We start from the raw sequence: 18387 nt of genomic DNA, 5'->3' as shown, positions 1-18387 counted from the left end.
AAAAGACTAAGGAATCTCTTCATTTTTCCTTCCAAATACCTTCATTTGCGCCCTCTTATTCTTTCTGCTTTTACATTTACTTCCGAAACTCTCAGAATACTTGATCCAAACCTCTTTTACTCATGCTGGAATCTTGTTAACTCAAGAAAGCTAACTCTCATTCCCCTTTGTGGCAGTGGGGACATTCAGGCACTTTAAAAGAGGTTCCCTGTGGAGAGCATACCTCTCAATATTTGTGTTGTGATGTCCAGCAAAGAGAACAACATTGGTTCTATTTTGGGAAGCAAGAAGGGAAAATTAACAACTTCAAGAGAAGACTATTCTGAGCACAGTGAGACACACAAACCCAAACCCACAGTTGCCTTTCAGAAAAGCGCTCACTCCATAGCCCACCAATTAGAGGGACTGAATAGTCCGGAGCCTCTGCTTCCAGATATTTATGCTCCTCTCCTTAGTTCACAACCTCTTTCACAGTGATTCATTCTGGAGAACGAACACACCCACACGTGGCTCATTATTTTTGGGAAGTACTTAAACAATCTTGGTGTAAGACAGGAAAGAACAAAAGTGGTGAAATCTATGCTAGACAGGACATAGAACGGAACTGGAGGCTGGGCCATGTGGGTTTGTGATAAGGCGCGGGGTGAGTCCCTGAGCCTATCTGGGCCTCAACTGCCCAACAGGAAAACACTATTTATCTTACAGAGATGGTATGAAGATTAGCCAAGCATCTGCTAAGTGCTCTGGGTCCTCTGAGAAAGGCCACTCTACACATATCTGTGTCTAACTACATATTTTACAGAGTGAGAAGTCTGAAAAAGATATATTTTTAAGATAACCACCACCGCTCCCCATTCCCCTGAAAAGGTTACAATTACCATCACTAGGAGCCACAGTGGGAACAGGTCAGAAAGGCTCAAATGTCAGCTTTAATATTAACCACATGACCTTGAGCAAGGTATTAACCTTCTTGCACCCATTTCCTAATCTGTAAAGTGGGGCTGTGAATAACTATAGTCATCTGTCACTTAACAACAGGGACATGCAGCGTTAGGCAATTTTGTTGCTGTGTAAACCTCACAGCGTGTACTTACACAAACCTAGATGGCACAGTCTACATGGTGCAGCCTCTTGCTTCTAGGCTACAAACCTGTACAGTATGTAACTACTGAATACTGTAGGCAATTGTAACATTGTATTTGTACCTAAACATAGAAAAGGTAAAGTAAAAATACAGCATTATAATCTTATGGGACTACCATCATATAACAGTGTGGTCCATCATTAACCAAAATGCTGTTATGCGGCACATGACTATTTCACAGGGCTATGTAAGAATCACATGAAGTAATATATATCTATTTTTAAGAGACAGAGTTTTGCTATGTTGCCCAAGCTGGACTTGAACTCCTGGGCTCAAGGGATCCTCCAGTCTCAGCTTCCTGAGTAGCTGGAACTACAAGCATGTGCCACCACGCCCAGCTAATAGACTTTTTAAAGTACTTAACTAGTATCTATTCAATAAATATCAATCCCCCCTCTCAGTGTAAAACCTAAAAACAAAGCAAAAATCACCACCAAAGTAAAAATGTCTCCTTAACCACTAAATTAGGAAGTGGCAAGTTTAAGTAAGAAACTGCTATTCAAGCCTCAACAATACCAGTAACCAGTTGCTTTGGCCAAGTCATTTAACCTCTTTCAACCTTGTTTTTCTCACGATTAACCAGAAAGAAGTGACTGAACTATACGACCTCTAAAATCCTTTCCAGCTATGTTTGAATGTAGCTTTGTTTTTAAATTTACATTGTTTGATCACTGACTGAACACTGGACAATTCTGTTTTCTTTTATACGCTTTTTCCTAAACATCTTTTAATGATAGACATTTTGGCTAGTCTCTGTTAACATTCATTTTCCACTGAAACAAAGTGATAAATTATAAAAACATCTAAATTTACTGTAAACCTCAGTTCATTAAATCACACACACTAAATTCAATTCTCTCTGATAAGCTAAATCTGGACTAATGATAACAGCCCCTTAGAATCTGTTTCATAGTGACTCATCGGGTTAAAAATTCTACACACCATGTATATAAACAACACATACCTAAAACTCTCCTTATTCCAAGACGGAAGAATTACGTAGTAGAAATAACACAATTCAGAAAAACAAATCACAGAAGTAACATAATCACTTCTTGCATGACCAAGTTAGGAAGTGGTCAGAACAAAACCCCTACTAGCATAGACTTTTGTCATTAACAAGTTAGGCAAATTTAAACTAAAGACAAAACCACGTTGGCAGGGTTTGAACATGGTTCCAAAGTATGATTCGAAGGTGGTTTGTGGTAGGATGTAAATGCAAATTTGATTCATGAGACAGGCTGTGTTTTGAGTAAGGCTGACAAGTTCCAACCTGGGCAGACCGTCTAGCTCCGTATTATAGAGGCGCCTAACACAGCTGGGTCTCAGAAAAGACAGGCCACTCAGTGATGCCATAGCCCAGCTAAGAATTCTCAAAAATGGCCATACAGGGTCAGACTCATGGCCACTTAGCCCAATATCCCGCCTCAGACCCTTTCCAGGGAGACTGCAGCATGATGGCATCCCTTGTGAAAGGGAAGAGGCACAGCACACAAGATCCAAGTTTGTCCTAACAGATGAAGGTCCAGGAGTGCACCTAAAACTTTTTTGAAGCTATAGTAATTATGAACTTTAACTTAATTACTACCTGTGGATAATAAATTTCATAAATTTAGTACTGTTTGTGGAGCACTGTCCTGTTTAGGTATGCTAGACTGGACTCTTTCAAATTTCAATGGGCAACCTTCTAGTTCTGCCCTTACTCTTCGTGATTTTATGACCTGATCATAAACTGCTTCTCAGTACTCCTTCCAGATGAGAAATTCACCAGACAGGCCAAAGTAATAAGAATAGCCTAATAATTATTCCTCCCCGGCCCTTATCCCAACCCCCTCCAGTTTCTTCAGGCTAGAACAAAAAGCACAACTCTACACAACTGATTGCAGGATCAGAGACACCAGTTTTACATTTGGGTAGGATGTTTTCAGTTTGTTTCTCATAACAAAACACTGTTTATAGCTATGCTGTGTTATTGTATCAAGAGTTTTCACATTCATTCTCTCCTGTGATTCCCAGAGGAACTCAGGGGCTGAGGCAGGTATAGCTGTCCCACTTGATGGACAGTAAAGCCTCAGAGAAGTTAAGGGGCTCACAAGTGGTAAACCAGTAAAACCATGGAGCACCATCTCCAACTCGGGTCTCTAGGCTCTAAGCTTATCTTTACCCCACAACACCACACAGCATTCTACCACACTCTTTCTGACAACGCCTAGCACACAGAGCCAGAGGGCCACGGCCGCACTAGGTACACCTTCATGTGATCAGACTCAGCACCCTACAAATATCATTCACATCACTCTGAACACATTCTTACCCTCCCCGTATCAAATGCATTGTTGGTTTTCTGACCAAAGAGCCTTACCATGTCTTCCTGCAGTTCATCTCCAGGGATTTAGTGTGTTACAGCCTGTTACACCTCCCCAGTAGTTAGGACTACAAGTGTACCCCACCACACTGGCTAAGATAGTTCTTTACACACAGTGTAAATTCCTTTAATCCCTTTGTGACTTTGAAATAACTACCTGTACAGACTTTATTAGGGTCTTTGAAAGTCCAGACCAAGTCTTTCTCTTTATTCACACACATACTTACCTCTGTAAAAAAATTCCAAATTATTGGCTTGCCTGGACTTTAGAGAAACTATATTGCCTGCCACCCTCTCTCTAGTGGTTAGTATGCTTTCTTAGGTTCAGTGGCCCTAACTTTTATTATAGGTACCACCAGCGTAGCAACCAGGTTCTCCTTGGAAATCTCTTTACAGACAGGAGTAACAGGTCAATTTAACAGTGTTCTGGCTATGGTGCCATTTAAAGAAACAGACTGTGTTCCATTCACTTTTGTATCTCCAGGGCTGAATTCTAGTAAGTCCACACTAAACACCTGCTCAAAAAATGGCCATTTATGACGACAACATGAAAGTCCTTTGAGATGGGAGGAAAAATAATATTTTCCTAGTTACTATGGCCATATAATAAATTACCCCAAAACTTGTAGCATAAAACAACCATTTAATCTATGCAAGGATTTTATGAGCCAGGAACATGGGCAGGGCAGCAGGGACAGCTTGTCTCTACTCCACAACGTCTGGGGCTTCAGGTGGAAGACTCCAAGCCTGGGGGCTGGAATCATCTGAAGGCTTATTCACACTTGCATCTGGCTCATGATGCTGGCTGTTGGCTGGGGTCTTCATTCTTCTTGATGTGGTCCTCTCCAAGTACAGGATGAGCATCCTTTATCCAAAATGTTGGGACCAGAAATACTGCAAACTTCTGATTTGGGGGGATTTTAGAATATTTGCATATACATCTGGCTGGGCATCCCTCATGTGAAAATCTGAAATCCAAGATTCTCCAATGATCATTTCCTTCAAGCACGTTGGTGCTCAAAACATTTTGGAATTTGGAGCATTTTGGATTAGGGATGTTCAACCCATAATCCCTTTGTGTGGGTTAGCTTAGCCTCCTCAGCATGACAGCTGCCCTTCCCCAGAGCAAGATCCCAAAAAGAGCGAACCTGGCAGAAACTGTATCCTTCTAACAGCCTAGCCTTAGACACCACAGAGCACCAAATTCACCATATACCATAGATCAAAGCAGTCAAGCCTCCACCCAAATTCAAGGGAGGGACAGGGGTAGGCCCCACCTGTTGAAAGGAGTGTCATAGTCACACAGTAAGAAAAACATGTGGGATGGGAAATATAGTGGCAGTCATTTGGGAAATACAATTTGCCACAAAGACCCACTTATGAGGTCTAAAACATCCCATATATTTATCACTACTTAACTTCAGAATAAAATAACATTCATTACAAACCAACTATGAATATAAGATTGGTTTTAAACCTTTAACTACCTCAAGAGGTATTTAACATCTGCAACTTGTCCACCTCAAAATAATTTGGGCTTATGTGTTCCCATAGCACGCTTCTCAATACAAATGGAAGAAATAATTTTTTTTTTTTTTGAGAAAGAGTTTTGCTCTTGTTGCCCAGGCTGGAGTGCAATGGCATGATTTCGGCTCACTGCAACCTCTGCCTCCCGGGTTCAAGCTACTCTCCTGCCTCAGTCTCCCAAGTTGCTGGGATTACAGGCACCCACCATCATGCCCGGCTAATTTTTTGAATTTTTAGTAGAGACGGGGTTTTGCCATGTTGGTCAAGCTGGTCTCGAACTCCTGACCTCAGGTGATCTACCCGCCTCGGCCTTGCAAAGTGCTGGGATTACAGGAATGAGTCACTGCGCCCGGCCAGAAATAATTCTTTTAGTTTCCCTGCTACCTACTCTATCACTGAGAGCACCTTTAGGGAGATATAATTACATAGTGATTAACAGCCTCAGCTCTGAGGTCAGACAGCCTAAGTTTAAATCCTGGTGCTCACTGGACTCAGCTGTCCAATTAGAAAATGGAGAAAACAAGAGAATCAACTTCATAGGGCGGCTATGAGGAATAAGATAATCACACATAAAGCTCTTAGCCAAGTGCCTATACAGTTAAATGTACAATTAAATACTAGATATTCCTACTAGCACCAGCCACTGATTCTCTAGCAGGTTTCGCCCAACCTTTAATGTCTTTAATGTTTTTAAATGCCTTTAATATTTTGTCATTGGTACTGGAATCTTCTGCAAGTTACACTTTAAATTGGAGTTTCCTACAATATCATTATCACACCTAAAATAACTGACATGGCCCTAATATCATCAAATATCCACTCAGTGTTCAAAAATCCTTTATTATTTTGAAAAACTTAACAGCTGGCTCAAATCTAGATCCAGGAAGGTGTGGTGGCTCACACCTGTAATCCCAGCACTTTGGGAGGCTGAGGTGAGAGGATCTCTTGAGCTCAGGAGTTCGAGATTGGCCTGGCCAACATAGTGAAACCCTGTTTCTACAAAAAGTAAAAAAAAATCAGCTGGGTATGGTGGCATGCGCTTGTTGTCCCAGCTACTCAGGAGGCTGCGGTGGAAGGACTGCTTGAGCCCAGGAGGTTGAAGTGAGCTGTGACTCCACCACTGCACTCCAGCCTGGGCAACAGGGCTAGACTCTGGCTCAAAAAAATAAAATAAAAATCCAGATCTAAATGATGTTCTTTGACTGTACTTGGCTGAGAGATCTCCTAAATATCTTTTAATCTATAGGTTTCCCCGTTGTGCTGTTATTTTTCCTTGTAAGTTATCTGTTTAACAATCTAGGCCATTTGTCCTGCAGCTTCCCATATTCCGGATTTTTTGGGTTGACTCTCCAAGGTGTCATTTAACATGTTCCTCCCTCCTCTGTAAGCTATTTTCTATAAGCTATTATACAAGCTATTATATCTTATTTTCTATAAGCTATTAGCTACATCTAGAGGTTTGATCTGATTCAGGCTCAAATTTCTGGCTAGAATACCAACAACTAATGAATACCATCCTTATCATCCCTCGCAAGGCACAGAACTTCCAGCTGTCTCTTTTGGTGATGTTAATTCTTTTTTTTTTTTTTGAAACTGTTTTCCTCTTCTACTTTTCCAGGTCCTGTGTAGGCATTCCCTCCACCTCCACACTCCCCTCCGCCAACCCCAACACCATTAGGTACATAGATTTTGGCACACACACATTTTTAGTCTAGAAAAGACTAAGTATTCCCTCTTCCAGAGTACTTGAAATTTACTCTGTACTCAATTTCATCCAATATGCAAGATCAAATTCAGTGTATTTCCTTAAATAGTTCCAGGAATTCAAGGCTGCGATGAACTATGCACACACACCACTGTACTCCAGCCTGGGTGACAGAGCAAGACTCCTTCTCTAAAAAACATAATAACTTTAAAAAATCAACAAAATTGGACAAAGGACCTGAACGGACATTTCTCCAAATACACAAATGGCCTACAAGCACATGAAAAGATGTTCAACATTATCATCTCTAATATATTGCAAATTCAAATGCAAAGCAAAACCACAATGAGATACTACTTCATACCCACTAGGAAGGCCATAAAAAAATGAAAAAGAAACTTAGTTAAGTGTTGGTGAAGATTTAGAGAAACTGGAACGCTTGGCACATTGCTAGTAGGGACATAAAAGGGTACAACTCCTGTGGGAAAAAGTTAAGATGGTTCCTTAATAAGTTACACCTAGAATTACCCTATAACGCAGCAATTCTACTCCAAGGCATATAAACAAAATAACTGAAACAAGTGTTTAACCACAGACTTGTACATGAATATTCTCAACAGTACTATTCACAATAACCAAAAGATACAAACCACCCAAATGTCCATCAAATGATAAACGGATAAACAAAATGTGGTATATTTATGATGGAATATTATTCAGCCATAAAAAGAAACTACTGATATATGCTATAATATAGATGAACCTTGAAAACATTATATTACAAGAAAGAAGCCACATATTAAGATTCTACGTATATGAAATGTTGGCTGGGCGCAGTGCCTCACGCCTATAATCTCAGCACTTCGGGAGGCTGAGGCAGGTGGATCACTTAAGGTCAGGAGTTCAAGACCATCCTGGCCAACATGGTGAAACCCCGTGTCTACTAAAAACACAAAAAAATTAGGTGGGCATGGTGGCACATGCCCATAATCCCAGCTCCTCAGGAGGCTGAGACTGGAGAATCACTTGAAACTGGGAGGCGGAGGTTGCAGTGAACTGAGATCATGCCATTGCACTCCAGCCTGGGCAACGGAGCGAGACTTCATCTCAAAAAAAATAAATACATAAAATAAATAAAAATTAAGAATAGATTAGTGGTGATGGTTTGCACATTATGAAGGTACTTAATGCTACTGAATTGTACAATTAAAAGTACATTTTCCATTATACATATTTTACCACAATTTAAAACTACCACAAATCCCTATTTGCAAAACATTTACAATACAATCTCAATAACAAAAACAAAAAACCTACAATGTTTTTCAAACTGTCTTCTTCCTGAATCTCCGAACTCGCAAAGTGAGTTTTCACTTTTCACCATTTTCTCACTGGTATCTAGCATGGCATCTGGCAAATAGCACTGTGCTCAGCCTAGTAATTTCAGGGGCAGAGGGGGAACTGTGCCCAAGTTGCTCAGCTTTTACTCACTTTATATACATTTCTACATTTTCATTTTTAAGAATTCCACTGTTCTAAAAAGAAAGACAATTGTTAATAGCTACTGATCTAGACAACTGCCAAAATGTTTATGAAAACCTGAATCAGGTTAAAAAAAGTCTGGCACTGAACTGTTCACAAAATAGAGGCAATGTTTGGCTTTCTTCTGGGGTGGGAATGCAATAAGTAGGAACTGATACTGAACTAGCAAAGTTCTAACTAGCCTAAATAGAAAAATCTTGCAGCAGTAAAGCAATCATATGCTATTGGTTGAAAGAAAAAAAGACCCAAGTTACATTTTCACCTTTTACAATCATCAAAATTAGATTTTAAAAATACATTAAAACAAAAAGCTTTCAAGTACCCAAGACCTAAAATAAAGTTAAATTTTACATGTGCCAATGGTGGTATATAGAAAAAGCAAAAAGAATACACTGGTAAAAAGCACTTACAAAAAAAATATAACTGACTTAATAAAGGAAGCTATTTGTATGGTGGCGGGTGGGGAGAACCACAGATTTAACAATAAGACACTTGATAAGCTTGGTATTTAATTCCAATCTGGGAAAAGGTCTTGGAATGGGGTTTGCATAAGAGAAAGGTGTTTGGAAAGCCAGCTCCACACTATATCCATTCTACAAACTGCCTTTCTGACATTCTACTTGGAGACAAACCCAACCCTAGAGAGCTGTTTAAACAAGTTCAACCTTAAGTCTCAGGTTAGAGAATGAAAGCTTTGTTCTCACTCAAAAGAGCTGTTTGATGTTTATGCTAAGGAGACCTGTCACTGCAACTTAATTTATGGCTGACTGTAAATACCTGAACATCTAGCAAGGGCCCACCTGCTCCCCAGGAGAATGTCAAGGTAAAACAGAAATGAGTAGTATCATTATGAAGGGGTAGGTCCAATGTTCCTGGGACCTATGTGTGCAGACTCAGCTGTCATATTTAGACGATCAGGAAATTGCATTTCTCCTTTGATTTCAGTTTATGATGAACATGTAATACCACTGTTTTGTTGAGTTTGAATAAACATACTTCTGGTCATTAGAGCAGGGAAGGATATTTATCCTTGATATTTTCTTCCTGACCTATTTATTATACTCTGGACGAATGGAGAGGAGACAGTGTATGTCACAGTTTTGACTAGAAAAGGGATACGAATGATTGTTTCAGGCAACTGGGACAATGAAACAGGAAAAAAAAATCAGCCAAACTCAGAATAAAACTAATGAGGTTGAGAGATCAAGTTCATTTGGCTGGAATAAAATGGGTAGGCGGTAGGATAAACAGATGAAAGAGGTGAGGTAGAAAGAGATTATGATGTTCCAAGCAACTCACAAATGTTCGCAGCATTTTTTAAGTGAGCAGGATTAAAATACTGTATATACAAAGAATATAATAAAATTAGAGCAAAACGGAATTGGAATTATTTACCTAGGATTTTACTGAAAGGATGGAAAAGAAATGAATGAATTCAATTAAACTTATTAAGTACTTAAAACATGCAAGGCTTTGTGTCAGGCCAAAGCCATATAATGAATAAGCCAGCTCCACGAACCAACTCTTTGGACATGGAGAGTGGGAGGAGAAGACAACTATAAACAGTGCAACTCCACACTACAATACAGACTGACGGGAATAGTAGAGAGGATGGAATCACTGACTGGGAGAACACAAGAGAACGGAGGTCCCACACTGGAGGACGCTGGGTTTGGCTAGGAGGAGAAGTGGGGAGAAGCATTCCAGAGAAAAGGAAAAGGGAAGGCAAAGGGTTGTGAAAAATCTTAGCTATACTGGGTTCACAGTAAACTGACAGCTGCAACAATATCAAGGTTCCAGCTAAACACAAGAACAGTAAGGAAGTCTAAGGCCAGATGAAGACTGACCGCAATGCTAAGCTAAGGGGTCTGAAGTTGATCCTAGGAGCCACACAGCCTCTAGGTCAGACAGACAGGGTGCGTTTCCAAAGTTAAATCCAGCAGTAGGATGGAAAACAAATAGGAAGCTGAAGGCAGAGATCCTGGTTAGAAGGTCACTTTTATAGTACTCACAGCACAAAGTTCAGTATTTAGAGCATGTTTTGGACTTGGATAGACTTTGGACCCACTGCTTAACTTCTCTATGCCCTAGTTTTCTCATCTGTAAAATGGGAATAAGAGCCCCTCAAAGAATAACTGCATAGAGTAAATGATATGATACAAGCGCTTAGCATAGTACTTTAGTATACAGTAAACATTCAGCAAATCAGATGCTTTCATTACAACTGTCACCTGAACTCCTCATAGTCTGTAGTAGTTCCAACAAGCAGAAAAAAAGTCCATTTGTGTATAAAGTTGTTTTTGAGACAGGATCTCATTCTGTCACCCAGGCTGGAGTGCAGTGGTGCAATCATGGCTCACTGTAGCCTCAATTTCCTGGGCTCAAGCTATCCTCCCACCTCAGCCTTCTAAATAGCTGGGACCACAGGCATGTGCCACCCCGCCTGTCTAATTTTTAAAATTTTTTTGTAGAGACAAGGTCTTGCTATGTTGCCCAGGCTAGTCTCAAACTCCTGGCTGAAGCAATCCCCCACCCCCACCCCCACCCCAGTCTCCCAAAGTGTTGGGATTACAGGCAGGAGCCACTGCGGCCGGCGGCCGTGTATAAACTTCTAAAGGGCAAGGACAGACTCTCAGGATCCCTCTCAGCATTCAGCTTGGTGCTAGGCATGTCTTGGATATCAGAAACGAACACTGACTGATTACAATTCCATCTTATCTTCTACAAATATAAAAGGTATATGCAAACATACACTAAGACAATATATGAGGATGTGGGGCAAGGTGAGTCCTCTACTACCAAAAAAAAAAACAAGAAAATATTTCAATTCCCAGATTTCTCAATTCAAACATCCCAGGCACCTAAAAAACTTATTTCCAAAACATCCACAATCCCCTTTCCCCTCCACTCACTCACAAATATCTAGGAAAAGGTTATAGGCAGATGAAAGCCACATGTGGTCAAAGGACTTTTTTTAGGGGGATGAATTTTGTTCTTGTTGCCCAGACTGTTGAGTGCAGTGGCACAACCAAGGCTCGCTGCAACCTCTGCCTCCCAAGTTCAAGTGATTCTCCTTCCTCAGCCTCCCAAGTAGCTGGTATTACAGGCATGCACCACTATGCCCAGCTAATTTTGTATTTTTAGTAGAGATGGGGTTTCTCCATGTTGGTCAGGAGGGTCTCAAACTCCTGACTTCAGGTGATCCACCCACCTCAGCATCCCAAAGTGCTGGGCTTACAAGCATGAGCCACCATGCCCAGCCTCAAAGGACTCATTTTTATTTGTGAGTGATGGCATGGCTGGGCACCAGGTCTCAAGTACACTCATGCCTATTTTGGGGTGTTTCTCATTATTCCCCTCTTCTCTTTCACCATCACCATTTGACTCACCCCCACCCAATGCATACATTTTTTAAACCACCACCCATTTACCATTTCATAGTTCCTACAGGTGAGAAGTCCAGGCACAGCATGAAGAGTGCCAGCTAGGGCTGCCTTCTCATACAGGATTGGGTCCTCTTCCAAGCTTACTGATTGTTGGCAAGATCCACTGCCTTGCAGATGAAGGACTGAGGTCCCCATCCTCCTAGCTGTCAGCTGGGGACAACTCTCAGCTCCTAGACTAGAATTCGCCTGCGTTCCTTGCCATGTGGCTTTTGGGATGGGCAGTTCACAACATGGATGTTTGCTTGCTTTCAAGCCAGCTGGAACATCTGATTTCCTCTGGTGCAATCAACTGAGAAATCTCTCTGCTTGAAAGGGCTAGTTCAATCAGGACAGACCCACCATGATAACCTCCTTTAGATGGCTAAAGGTTAACTGATTGAGACCTTAATTCTACCTACAAAGACTAGCGTTTGACTGAATACCTGGAACAGGTGTGTGTACACCCAAGCGGAGGAATCTTGGGGGAGTGAGGAGCAGAAGGTGGGCTGTGGTAGGCACAGCTGCCTTACATTTTATACTTCTGTTAATTGTCCACCTCACCTGACAGAAGCAAGCTGAGGGAAGGCAACTGTGTCTCCTTTGGTTTACTCCTGTATCCCTAACCCCTGTAACAATGCCTAGTATATGACAGGTTCTCAATAAATACGTAACGTGTCAAGAGAACCTTTGGAGCAGGGGTCCCCAACCCCTGGGGTCACAGACCAGTACTGGTCCACGGCCTGTTAGGAACCAGGCCACACAGCAAGAGATAAGTGGTAGGCGGGTCACATCAGCGGTAGCATTAGATTCTCACAGGAGTGCGAATCCTGTGAACCGCGCATGCGAGGCACCTACCTGGCGTGTACCTCATGAGAATCTAACATGCTTGACGTGCCTGTTGATCTTTTTTTTTTTTTTGAAGAGTCTTACTCTGTTTCCCAGGCTGGATTCAGTGGCGTGATCTCGGCTGACTGCAACCCCAATCCCAGGTTCAAGTGATTATACTGCTTCAGCCTCCTGAGTAGCGAGGATTACAGGTGTGCACCACCATGCCCAGCTAATTTTCTATCTTTTTTTTGTTTTCCTTTGAGACAGAGTCTCGCTCTCTCGCCCAGGCTGGAGTACAGCTGCGCAATCTTGGCTCACTGCAACCTCCACTTCCCAGGTTCCAGCAATTCTCCTGCCTCAGCCTCCCAAGTAGCTGGGATTATAGGTATGCGCCACCATGCCCAGCTAATTTTTTATTATTAGCAGAGACTGAATTTCACCATGTTGGCCAGGTTGGTCTCGAACTCCTGACCTCAGGTGATCTGCCCATCTCTGCCTCCCAAAGTGCTGGGATTACAGGTGTGAGCCACCATGCCCAGCCATGATGTGCCTGATGATCTGAGGTGGAACAGTTTAATCCCAAAACCGTATCTCCCCTACTTCCCCTGCAGAAAAATTATCTTCCACGAAACCAGTCCCCAATGTCAAAAAGGTTGGAGACCACTGCCCTAGATCACCATGGTAGATACTCACCATGCATATGTTTAGTTTGCAGTCTGGAAATGGGACTTTTAACTGTATTAAAATTCCGGTTTATCTCTACCACTTTTGTATACAGATCTAACAAAATACAGTTAGTGCAAATTTATGTGTAACCCCAATATCAACATTTGTGGTACTTTCCTGGTCACTGCTGGCCATGCACAGAATAATGAAACATTCAAAACACCCACCACATGTGTTCTCAGCTGAGGTCAAACAAGGCAACACCCTGCCTTCTTGTCTCAGCTGGCATACTGTAAACAAGTATCCTTTCTGCAGTATATTTAGTGCCATGCTTTTCATTGATGAGTTCACTGTTTAAATGGTCCCCACAAGCAGAGCTGAAGTGCTGTCTAGTGTTCGTAGGCACAAGAAGATAGTGATATGTCTCACAGAGAAAATACATGTTAGAGAAGCTTGGAGGCTGGGCATGGTGGCTCACGCCTATAATCCCAGCACTTTGGGAGGCCGAGGTGGGCAAATCATGAGGTCAAGAGATCAAGACCATCCTGGCCAACGTGGTGAAACCCCGTCTCTACTAAAAACACAGATATTAGCTGATGTGGTGGCACACACCTGTGGTCTCAGCTACTTGGGAGGCTGAGGCAGTAGAATCGCTTGAACCCAGGAGGCACAGGCTGCAGTGAGCCAAGATCGCGCCACTGCACTCCAGCCTGGCAACAGATCGAGATTCCATATCAAAAAAATAAAAAAAAAAGCTTGGTTCAGGCATAAGTTAATATTGCTGTTGTCAGTAAAGTTCAACGTTAATGAACCAACAACATGTATTAAATAAGGTGTCTTTAAACAGAAAGCCAGGCATAGTAGCTCATACCTGTAATCCTAGTCCTTTGGGAGGCCAAGGCAGGAGGATCATTTGAGCCCAGCCTAGGCAACAAGTGAGACCCCATCTCTACAAAAAATTTTAAAATTAGCCAGGTATGGTGGCATGTACATGATCCTAGCCACTTGGAAGGCTGACACAGGAGTATGCTGGATCCCAGGAGTTCCAGGCTGCAGTGGAACAGTAAACAATAAAGATTTCAAATTTATAAAGAGCCACTTCAGTATTCTAATTTAACCTTCAAAAATAAAGATGACCTAAAGCACCACGAACTGAGAATTCCATTCCACCTCAACACCCTGTGCTCCTGAGTTATTATGAGAACAGACTGCAACCCAATTCAACTCATGTTCCAAAATGCAACAAGCAGCTTCAACAGGACATGCTGGAAGAAGCAGCACGTCTCATCGTTTACTGATTCATATTTTGGTAGCAAGGTTACAATTAGCTCACCGGTGGAGAATAAACCTATTTATAACACAGCAGTCCACCTGAAAGACATAATCATCTAAAAAGGTTCTTAGAGGAAAATAAAGTGCAGGTTCTTCCTGTACTGACTGCAGATTCCCAAGGTCCTTTTGGATAAAGTCCTCAGTCTAACCTTCCTGTGTTCACAGTCACCATTCGGCCACTTCTCAGCCTCCATGTTCTTATGTAACATTTACATAGTGCCATAAACATTCCCAGAGTTGCGTAAGAATTAAAACGTTGCCAAACCAATAAAGCCTAAAGCAGGTCACTCCCTCCAGACTCTCTTTGATTAGCACAGGTATGCTGCCTAGTTGAGGAAGAGCCTGCCAGAGACAGAAATTAACTTGAGGAAATCTGAAAGGGGTCTACAAAAAAGCACAAAAGAAAATTAACCACACTGTGATATGCTGTACATCTATCAATCACAGAGTATGTTTTTCTGCTCCATAAGATAAAAAAGTAACTCAACATTGCTTATTCACTGAAGTCAGAAACCGTGTCTAAAAATACCTCCCCGCCAACTGGCTATCAGTAAGTCAGTCTCACAAATGTCCCAATAAAAGTGACATAAAATATTTCCTTATTTTACAGAGGGAACACTGAGGCAGTCACAGATAGGTTAAGTTACTTGTTCAAGGACAACTTGTAAGGGAGCTAAGTTCTAGGGCTGAAAACCAGCCTCCTCCCTCTATCTGGCTCTAACCTTAACCAGAGTAGCCATTTTAATATGTTTTATCACATCTGTTCCAGGAGCTGTTTAAACAAAACTAATCAGAGATCCTCTACAAGACTGCACTTCCACTGTACTCACAGTCCATGTCCACTCAACAAAACTACAATGCTTGGCTTGAAATTAGACTTTTAGTCTGCTCACAAAATTTCAAAATGTTCCTATGAGAATGTCAAATGTCTTTCTTGTTGCTTTTGTCTTAAGAAATGAATGTCATGTTCTCTTGCTACTAATTCAATTTTACATTTTTAAATACTAAAGTGAAAATTCCAAAGCCAGGCCTTAAAACATATACACCTATCAAACGAATGCTATTTCTAACTGAAACTCATTTTCCTTATCACTGGCCGTTTACTAAGTCCCAGTTAATTCATTAATGAATAGAAACTCCTATCCCTTACTGCCCTCACAACATGTTCAAGTATCAGGCATCAGAGCTGCCTGGCTCTGTCACTCCTCCAGCCGATGAAGGGGAGTACTATATAGGAAATGCAGGGGAGGGGAAAAAAAAATCAAATTCTTGTTATCCCACAGCCTCTATTTTCCCAGAACTGACGTTTTACTTTAAGCCTTTTGCAGCAGTGGTCTCCATAGCATGCACTATTGGCAACTAGACGTGTCCCGGAAAAAACTGTAGTGTCTGGCCAAGAAGTTTAAAGGCCCTGGAGAATGTTTGCTGGACACACAACCTAATTTCCAATTTACCAAAAAAAGAAACCAACTCCCTATTTCACCCAGCCACCTTAACCCCCGCAAACATCCAGTTTAGGAAGGTTACAAAAAAATGAACTCTGCCCCATTCAGAACCAGTTAGGTTATCAGTTAAACATTCTTAACTAGGCTTATAACCAGAAAAGCCCCACAAACACTACATCAAATCAGCAGGGAAATGACTGTTAAAAATCCTGGATATATTAGGGGCAGGATAAAAATTCCTATGTGAGGAATTTAAAAATTTATACATACACACATAAAATGGCAAACCTACAGGTTCAATCTCCCTTTTTTTTTTAGTCTCCCAGTAGAGAACATTATGGTACACATTCCAAAAACATGGCCCTTAATAAGGCCCTACGAACATCCTTAATCATGCAAATCATTATCTTACCACAAATGTCAAGTTCTGTTCATACAGCTTCACCATGTTTCTCAAACCCCACAGCACAGACACCTAAGCCACAGAGCAGTGAGGCCGAGAACACACACGAGGTGCTTAGGAGAAGCATTAGCCTGTGAACAAAGACCCCGCTGCACAGGCTCCACCACTGGGAACAAATATCAAAGCCGGAGATAATGAACTTGTTTTTGAGACTCCAAAGTGATATGGTGTGTTTTCTTGACTGTCTGGTTTATGAAAGACGACTGAACCCACCTGATAATCATTTTTAGTGGCGAGGAGAGCCACAGAACACACCTGATCTCCCACTGCTGGAAGGTTAGGGGCTGCTGAGAAGTCAGAGCAGCAGGCTTTGTACATGAGGAGCGAATACAGTCCTGATCCTCTCTCCCAGATCCATCTGTGGGTCAATAATCGCTTCAATATAACTGCCAAATATAACCTTCATCTGCTACCCCAAGGCCAAAACACATTCGCCACGACTCTCTTAAATGAAATATTTTAGGGTTTCATCTGCTCTTCTCAGTCCCCCAAAGCCTCATAAACAACACAGTCAGCAGAGTGTCCCGCAGAAAGGTACCCGCTTCCACAGAGAGGAGGGTGGGGATTGGAAGGTAAGGGGTGTGTAAGGGTGGGCGGGCTGGGAAGAGGGATCGTGTAGGAAGGTAAGTAAGTACTGACCAAGGGCCGGGGATACAGTCCAGTGGTGGGATCTTTAAATAATCTTGGGGGGTTGGAGGCAGGTTCTAGGATTTCACCTGAAACCATCCACGAAGTGATTAACTGAATGGGCCCCCCGGGGTAGGGTGGGGGAGGCGAGGAGGAAGGCAAATACACCTAGATTGAGATCAACCCTTGGGGAACTCGGTTCCATAGGGTTAGGGATTCCAAAGCCAAGCTCCAAAAAGGTTTAGGGGCCTCTTCGTCCCACTTCCTCCAAATAGCTTCCAACGGGCATGTGTGCCGGAGGGCGGGGGTTGGGGGGGGGGATTGCCCCACTGAACTCAAGGGATTGAGTGAAGGGGAAATGTGACTCCCTTTCCCAGAACAGTAGGGAGGCAGGGGAGGGAAGGTAAGAACACAAGTGCAGGACCTGAAGGAAAGGTTAGAGACCCCTTCCCCTACAGTCTGAGGTGAGCGAGCTCTCAACATCAGGATACCTCGGAAAGGCAAAGACCCCACCGCCCGAACCCCACAATCTTGGCGGGAGAAGGATGCCCCCCAGGAGCATCTGGAGGGAGGGACGAAAGCCCCCCGCCCCTGGACACAGCGAAGGGCAGAAACCATGGACCTCCAAAGCTTGGGGCTGGAACCCCAGACTCCCCTCTATGGAACATGAGGGCGCTGGGAGCGCGACCCCCGAGAGCTGCCCGAATCCAGTTCCGCCTGGAGCAGGGCACGGGTCCCCAGGGGCCCAGAATGAGCTCCGTCGCCGCCGGGCGGCCGCGCCTCAGAGGTTGGGGAAGCTGACTGGGGGTCACCCCGACTCCTCCGCGCCCCCCGCCCAGCCATATTGTGAGCGCGGGGAGGGGGCGCGCTGTAGCCCAGCGGCCGCGGCTCGAGGCCTCGCCCTCCCCCAGCCCTCTCCATCCCGGCCCCCGCCCCCAGCCCCGGGACTCACCCTGGATCCCCCGGGGCCCGGACCCGCCGCTGCCGGAGAGCAGGAGGACAACAAGGGGGAAGAAGGAGGAGGCTCCGGCCGACTCCGCCATAGTAACCGCCGCTGCCGTCGCCGCCGCCGCAGCCCAGCAGCGCCCAGCGCGCGCGCGCGCGCCTCCGGCGCCTCCCCTCCTCCCGCGGCCCGGCTCCCGCCTCCCTCTTCTCCGCCCGGCGCCGGCACGTGCGCTCCCGGCGGAGCCGGCGCCGCGGCCGCCGCGCGCGCCCCCGAAGGGCGGGGCCGGGGCGCGCGCGGGCGCCCGCCTTAAAGGGGAGTGTCCCTGTTAAAGAAGTGGGCGGGGCTCGCGCCTCGGCCAACCTCGCGGATGGG

General features: G+C 43.6%; 1 protein-coding gene across 2 annotated transcripts in view; it reads right to left on the bottom strand.

Annotated features, from left to right (window-relative positions):
- The window catches only part of ACVR1B (activin A receptor type 1B), a 41487-nt gene extending 23330 nt beyond the window's left edge, over positions 1-18157 (bottom strand). Inside the window, exon 1 of one of the 2 annotated variants that reach the window (XM_012450240.3) lies at positions 18022-18157. In XM_012450240.3, coding sequence (XP_012305663.3) covers positions 18022-18112 — 91 coding nt within the window. In that variant the 5' untranslated portion in view covers positions 18113-18157. The remainder of the gene's footprint in view (positions 1-18021) is intronic. The other variant, XM_012450241.3, reaches the window with a different exon arrangement.
- Between the last annotated feature and the right edge of the window lie 230 nt (positions 18158-18387).

This window comes from Aotus nancymaae, unplaced genomic scaffold (genome assembly GCF_030222135.1).
Source record: "Aotus nancymaae isolate 86718 unplaced genomic scaffold, 86718_ANA_hifiasm-v0.15.2.pri h1tg000016l, whole genome shotgun sequence".
In the NCBI taxonomy this organism is placed as follows: domain Eukaryota; kingdom Metazoa; phylum Chordata; class Mammalia; order Primates; family Aotidae; genus Aotus; species Aotus nancymaae.
This window is presented reverse-complemented; position numbering and strand designations above follow the sequence as displayed.